At 43.2% G+C, this 6,581-nt stretch overlaps 1 protein-coding gene across 1 annotated transcript in view; it reads right to left on the minus strand.

The window, feature by feature from the left end:
* Nucleotides 1-5,606, minus strand: part of PRKAA2 (protein kinase AMP-activated catalytic subunit alpha 2) — a 66,883-nt gene extending 61,277 nt beyond the window's left edge. Inside the window, exon 1 of the mRNA XM_036122824.2 lies at nucleotides 5,401-5,606. Within this exon, the coding sequence (XP_035978717.2) occupies nucleotides 5,401-5,494 (94 nt within the window). The 5' untranslated portion in view covers nucleotides 5,495-5,606. The remainder of the gene's footprint in view (nucleotides 1-5,400) is intronic.
* Nucleotides 5,607-6,581: the final 975 nt, after the last annotated feature.

The following is a 6,581-nucleotide window of genomic DNA, read 5'->3' on the forward strand; positions in this document are numbered from 1 at the left end:
TCAAGATAACGCCCTATGCATTTTGACTTTACATTGCATACAGCACAGATTCTGGAGTCAGAAAATCCTGGTTATGATTGCCAATTCTGCCACTTAGTACTGTGACCTTGGGCGAGTCACTTAAGGTATAGATTCTCAATTTCTTCATTTGTAAAATGGAGATAATACCAAACTCAGGGTTACTCTGGGGAATACATAAAATCAAGTGCATTACATAGTATTTAAAATACAAAAACTGAGTCAAGTTGTAGCTTTTGTCATTAAAGTGTTACAAATGTGTTTCCCTTTTCTTTTGTTCTGCATTACATCGACATTTCAGCTCTGATCTTCAGTTACTCAAATTTCCATTAATCTAGAAGGAACAATTTAAAAATATCCATTTGGGGGAATTAAATCTTTTTAAAAATCAGTTTAATGATTAAGTTGTAAAGGACCTGATACATTACATGTTCTAGTGCTCTCCTTTAGGAGAGAAAAAAAAAAAAAAACAAGGCCCAGAGAGATTAAATGTCTTATTCAGGACCATGACACTACATGGAAGTCAAAAAACAATCATAGCAAGGGCCCAATATGCCACAGTACAACATTCAGGTCCACCAACTGACCAGGTAGTTGTCCAAAATCCAATTTATCATTTGGAACTTGGTATTTACATTTCAAAGAAGGTAACACTCCCTGTTTAAAAAATAAAATGTAATAAAAAGTCCATCTGTTTATCTTTCCTGTTATCTCAAAAATAAGTGAGGAATTAGTAAAATATATATTTAATTTCTTGAAAGCCAATTCTGTGGGTCATTCAAATAACTATTTGAAAAACAGAGAAGGTAATTCCTTGGTGAGACTTTGCTGGCTAGAAAGAGGCTAGTGTGATTATAAAGTATCCCTTAGTGTACAATTCTGATGAAGAATAAATATTTCATAAAGCAAATCTATCAGTACTCACCTTGAAAAAGCAGGCTTCTTTTTAAATAAGTAATTAGCATTATATTATGTATATTTTCCTTGAACCAGTCTTTGTATAACACAAGCAACAAATCTATTCTTCTAGCATTTCTATCACCTTTACTATTTAGGTAAGAATTGAACAAGTCTAATTACAAGAGCTCTTAAACAGCAGTTCTACCCCACCCTGAAAAGAGTATGAACTAAATCAATGTGGACAAAAAATTTAAGTAGAGAAAAAACATTACTTTTAAATTCTGTCAGCCCCCATAATTTGTTTTGATAGCACTCCGCAGTAATCTAACAAAACAACAGAATGAAGAAAATCAGTTTAGAACATTTAAAATAAGCCTTTCATTATTTAACAGCAAATAGAGGATTTCTACATTTTTAAAAATAATGAGGGGTACCTGGGTGGCTCAGTTGGTCAAGCATCTGCCTCTGGCTCAGGTCATGATCCTGGGGTCCTGGGATGAAGCCCTGGCATCTGAGCTCTTTGCTCAGTGGGGAGCCTGCTTCCCCCGCTCCCTCTGCTACTATCCCCAGTTTGTTCTCTCTCTCTGTGTGTCAAATAAAATCTTTAAAAATAATAAAAATAAAAATAACTTGAAATGAATGCAATCAAATGAAAATTATGCCACTCTGAATTTTCACTTATTGTACCTAACTTCAGTCTATAAATTGGTACATCAACAAGGGCAGTTAAATTTTTCAAAATCTACAACTAGCCTAACAGTTAAGAGAAAAGGCAAAAAATGCTATTCATTCCTCCATCTCCATGTTTTTATAGCCATATAAAACTATATCATCTATGGGATGCCTGGGTGGCTCAGTTGGTTAAGTGTCTGCCTTAGGCTCAGGTCATGATCCCAGGAATAGAGTCCCACACATTAGGCTCCTTGCTCAGCAGGGAGCCTGCTTCTCCCTCTGTTGCCGCTCCCCGCTGCTTGTGTCTCTCTCTGACAAATAAATAAAATCTTAAGATACATATATATATATATATAACTAAATCATCTATTATTAAGTTGTTTTTAGTAAAAATTAACTTTACAAAGTCTAAATTATATAACAGTTAAAAGTGCATGTGTTTTCAACATATACATTTCAACTGTGCTGGGACAATTGGATATTCATTCAAAAAGCTGATCTTAAAACCTCATCTTATACCATACTCAAAAATTAACTCAAAATGGGTCATATACTTAAATGTAAGGGCTAAAACAATAAAATTTAGAAGATATTTAGAAGACAACATGAGAGAAAATCCTTGAAACCTAAAGCAAAGATTTCTGGGCTATAACACCAAAAGCAAGGTCCATAAAAAGAAAAAAAAAGTCAATAAATTCGACCTCATGAAAATTCATAACTTTAAGACTTCAAAAGACACCACTAAGAAAATGAAAAGTCAGACTGGGAGAAAATATTTACAAACTTCACCTAATAAGGGACTCGAATCCAGAATTTACAAAGAATTCTTAAAATTCAGCTCATGAAATAAGCAAAAGATATGAACAGACATCTCACCCAATAAGATATATGAATGACTAATAACTACCTAAAGATGTTCAATATCATTACTCGTTAAAGAAATGCAAATTAAAGCCACAATGGGACATCATTTCACACCCATCAGAATGCCTTTAAAACAGACTACAGCAAATGCTGGTGAGGATGCGGAGAAAGGGAGAACCCTCATCCACTTGGTAGGATTGCAAAATGGTACAACCACTTTTGAAAATAGTTTGCAGTTTCTCAAAAAGCTAAACATGAAACTACGATAGGACCCAGCAATTCTTCTCCTCGGTGCCTAACCAAGATACATGAAAACATGTGCCCAAAGTCTTGCATGCAAATACTTGTGGTAGCATTATTTTTAACAGCCCCAAACCGAAAACAACTGGTGAATGTATAGACAAAGGTGGCATATCCACGCAATGGAATATTATTCAGCAATAAAAAGGAATAAACTATTGATACATGTTATCTCATCTATAAACCTAAAAACATTGTTAAAGGAAATATGAAAGACTCCATATTGAATGATCCCATTTATCAGAAGTATCCAGAGAAAACAAGTTTATACACACAGAAAACAGATTAAGGGTTTCCTGAAGTTGGTGGTGAGAACAAAGATGAACTGTAAATGAGCATGAAGGATCTTACTGTGGCGATAAATTTTTTTTAAATTGATGTTGGTTGCACCTATAATGACGGTTGCATCATTCAGTAAAGTTACAAAAAAAAAAAAAAATCACTGAATTGTACACTTGGAATGGGTGAATGATATGTAAAATATACCTCAATAAAGGTGTATTTTTACTTTGAAAAATACATTCACTTTTATTTCTTGTCCCCTGAAGAATTAAATAACTGAACTGTAGCAACTTCCATCATTTTTATTGAACAATGGTACTAATTCTAATCCTAGATAGGAAATCACAGCATAACATTAGAGAGGCTCTAACATAGTGTTAAAAACACCCCTCTGATTGGTTGCCCATTAGACTGGGTCCTCCAGTAAAAGGATTTCTCATAAACCAATGTACCTTCCATTGGTTTATATTTAAGAAGCCAGTGCCTGGAAGCAGCACAAGAATATACACAAAAGAGATTTAGGTTGTCCCTTGACAATGAGCCAATTGATCTGATGGGTGTTTTAGTCTACATTCAGAGTACAGAAGAATTCAAAAACACAAACATTTTAACACAGTTTGAAAGGATGTAGGGTAAGTTATATAATTTTGAGAGTGTACATACCCAGATGGCAAAGGCACGGTTTGCTTGAGTAACTGTATAATATCGTAACACAGCAGTCCTCAGTAATGATATTTAATGACAGGTAACCTTTCAGGCATTAACCTACTGCCTGGATCTTCCTATATTCATTCTAAATATATTCTCTTAGCTATCCACTCTACTTTAAAGTCTTTCATAAATATCCCAGGACTTTATGGCCCACATAGGACTTCAAAGATTTTTATAAACTTTTCAGGTCTTTACACAAATACCACCTTGCCTGTGAGACCTTGCCTCATCACCTTATTGAAAATGGTTAACCTCACAAAACTCATTCTCCCTTCCCTGATTCATTCTTCTCAGTAGCACTAAACATACTACGTACCTTACATATATATTCTGATTATTTTTTGTGTTCCCCTACTGGAATATACGCTCCACTGGAGAGATTTTAATCTGGTTTATGTTCCTTATCGTATCCCCATTGCCTAGAACAGTGTCTAGCACAGTGTAGGTGCTCAGTAAGGGCTTTCCGAATAGAAGAGCTTCAGATATGTGGAAGTAAATAGGAGCTAATCTTTGCCACAGGAATGAACGAGTTCCTTCTACCTATTTAACACCCATGACTTGAGGTTAAAATACGTATTTTACAAGGAAATAGAGGCCTGAGATAAAATCTCCAGGCTGCCTACCCAACATTTTTACAGCAAAAAGAGAAAAGCTAACGTTTGACTTACAATTCTGAATTTATAACAATCAAACGTAAAACAATAAGTTCAGGAGAGAGGACAGATTAATTAAATCCCATGTGACTGTTATTAACAGCAAAAGGAGGAAAGTTCAATACTTAACTAGTAACAAGTTAAAAACTATTTCAAAAAAGCAGCCTGTTTTTCTACACCCAAAATGGGATCCCATCACCAAGAAAAGAGACCTCAGCAGAATACGTCTTAGCAGTTCTGGCATCCTCAGCCCCGCACGCTCCAAGGTCCAACACCAAGGAACCTCCCCCCATCCCAGAAGCCTTCCTAGGCTTCTTTCCACTGGTCAAGCACCCCTCGGACCTCCAGCTCTAATTAAGCCCTGAGCCCATGCAGCGGCCTTCTGCGCTCACGCCCCCACCTCCAGGCCCCCGGAACCTGCCCCAAAGCGTCCGCCCCACCAACCCCGCCCGAGTCCTGGCGCACGAAGGAGTCGGATGGCACGGACCTCCCTGGCCTAGCCAGAACTGGAAGACATTTTACACTTCATCGTGGTTCTGCCAAATTCTGTGTGACCTTGGGCACGTTCCCAAACCTCTAGGGGTCCGCGTTTTCTCACCTTCAAGGTGAGGACAACACCTGCACCGAGTCGCTGTAAGGATTAAATGAGATCACACGTAAAGCACCCAGCAGGGCACCTGGCGCGCTGGAAACTCAATCACCAGCACCGGGTATTACTCCCCGGTGCTGCCCACACCGTCTCAGCTGGAAGGCACCGTGCCCAACAGTCCGACCTCCGGTTTCACCGGCCCGGGCACTGAGGTCCGCGAGCGCCCGACAGACCCCGGGACTCCCGTCGTCCCCGCCGCCGCCCCCCGCCACCCTCGCGGGGCTCCCGGGCCCGCTCCACCTGCCGCCAGGCCCGCGCCCGCCCGTGGCTCTGGGCGCCGGGCTCCCGCCGCTCGGCCCGGCCTCCCGCGAGCGGAGAGCCCCGCGCAGCGGCCTCGGGCGCGTACTCAACTCTTCACTTTGCCGAAGGTGCCGACGCCCAGCGTGTCGCCCAACACGTAGTGTCCGATCTTCACCCGCCCGTCGTGCTTCTGCTTCTCAGCCATCTTCGGCGCGCGCAGCCTCTCTCCGCCGCCGGCTCCTCAGTGCGAGCGCGGCCACCGCCGCCGCCGCCGCCGCGGGCTCCTCAGTGCGGCCGCCGCCTACCCACAGTGCAGCGGGCCCGCGGAGGGGGGGGGTCGGGCGGGGGAGGCCCGAAACGCCGAGGGGCGCGAGGCGGGCGCGGCGCGCGGGCGGCGACGGCGTGGGGGCGTGCGGGCGCGAGCGGCGGCGGCGGCTGTGGGCCGGGCGGGGCGCCGGAGGGGGAGGGGAGGGCGGGGAGGGCCGGGGGCCGCCAGGTGTGCGGGGGAGTGGCGGGAAGGGGGCGGCGAGGAGACGGGCCCTTCACCTGTGGGGGGAGCCGAGCGCGGGGATGGGCTTCGGGGGGGCGGGGCCCTGTGACAGAAACCGAGGGGAGCGAACGTGGGAACGGAAAGGGGCCGAATCTCGGTGTGCAAGGTGGGAGTCGAATTTGAAGAGAAATGGGTCCGAAGTGTGGGGAGGGAGGGACGTAAAGACGAAAATGTGGATGTAGGGGAAGTCAGGGGGAGGCGGCGGTGGGGAAGGGCCTCGAACGAAGGTCAGTCTGCGGAGCGCTGCCGGAAGTTTTTTGAGTCACGGGCGGGGTATTTCTGATGCAGGTCGTGGCACATGGAGGACGCAATTCTGTGCTCTCTCAGTTCTCCTCCACGTATTTTATAATTCTCAGTTCCCTTGCCTTGTGGATGCAAGAGCCCCCTCCTCCAGAGCTCTCAATTCTAATTTGCGCAAAGTTCTCCAATAAAGCACAGTCACGAAATTTGCTCAATTGTAATTTAGCGCAAGCTTGTATAAAGTGTAGAAATAGCTTGTCGTAGAGCTGCACGAGAGGGAAGTAGTGAAAGAAATGAAGAGGGAAACCATGTAGCGAGCAAAGCAAATAAAATACATAGGGCACAAAGGCATGATGAAGAGCAAGGGCAATAGAAGGGCACGAATTAAAGAAAAATAGAAGTGGGGGAAGAACAGTAAGAGGAAACTAGAAGCATGACACCCAGGCAGAGTATTAAAGACTGACAAGAATTTAGTAATGAATTGATTATCACTCCCACCCTC

Source organism: Halichoerus grypus, chromosome 5 (assembly GCF_964656455.1).
Source record: "Halichoerus grypus chromosome 5, mHalGry1.hap1.1, whole genome shotgun sequence".
Lineage (NCBI taxonomy): Eukaryota > Metazoa > Chordata > Mammalia > Carnivora > Phocidae > Halichoerus > Halichoerus grypus.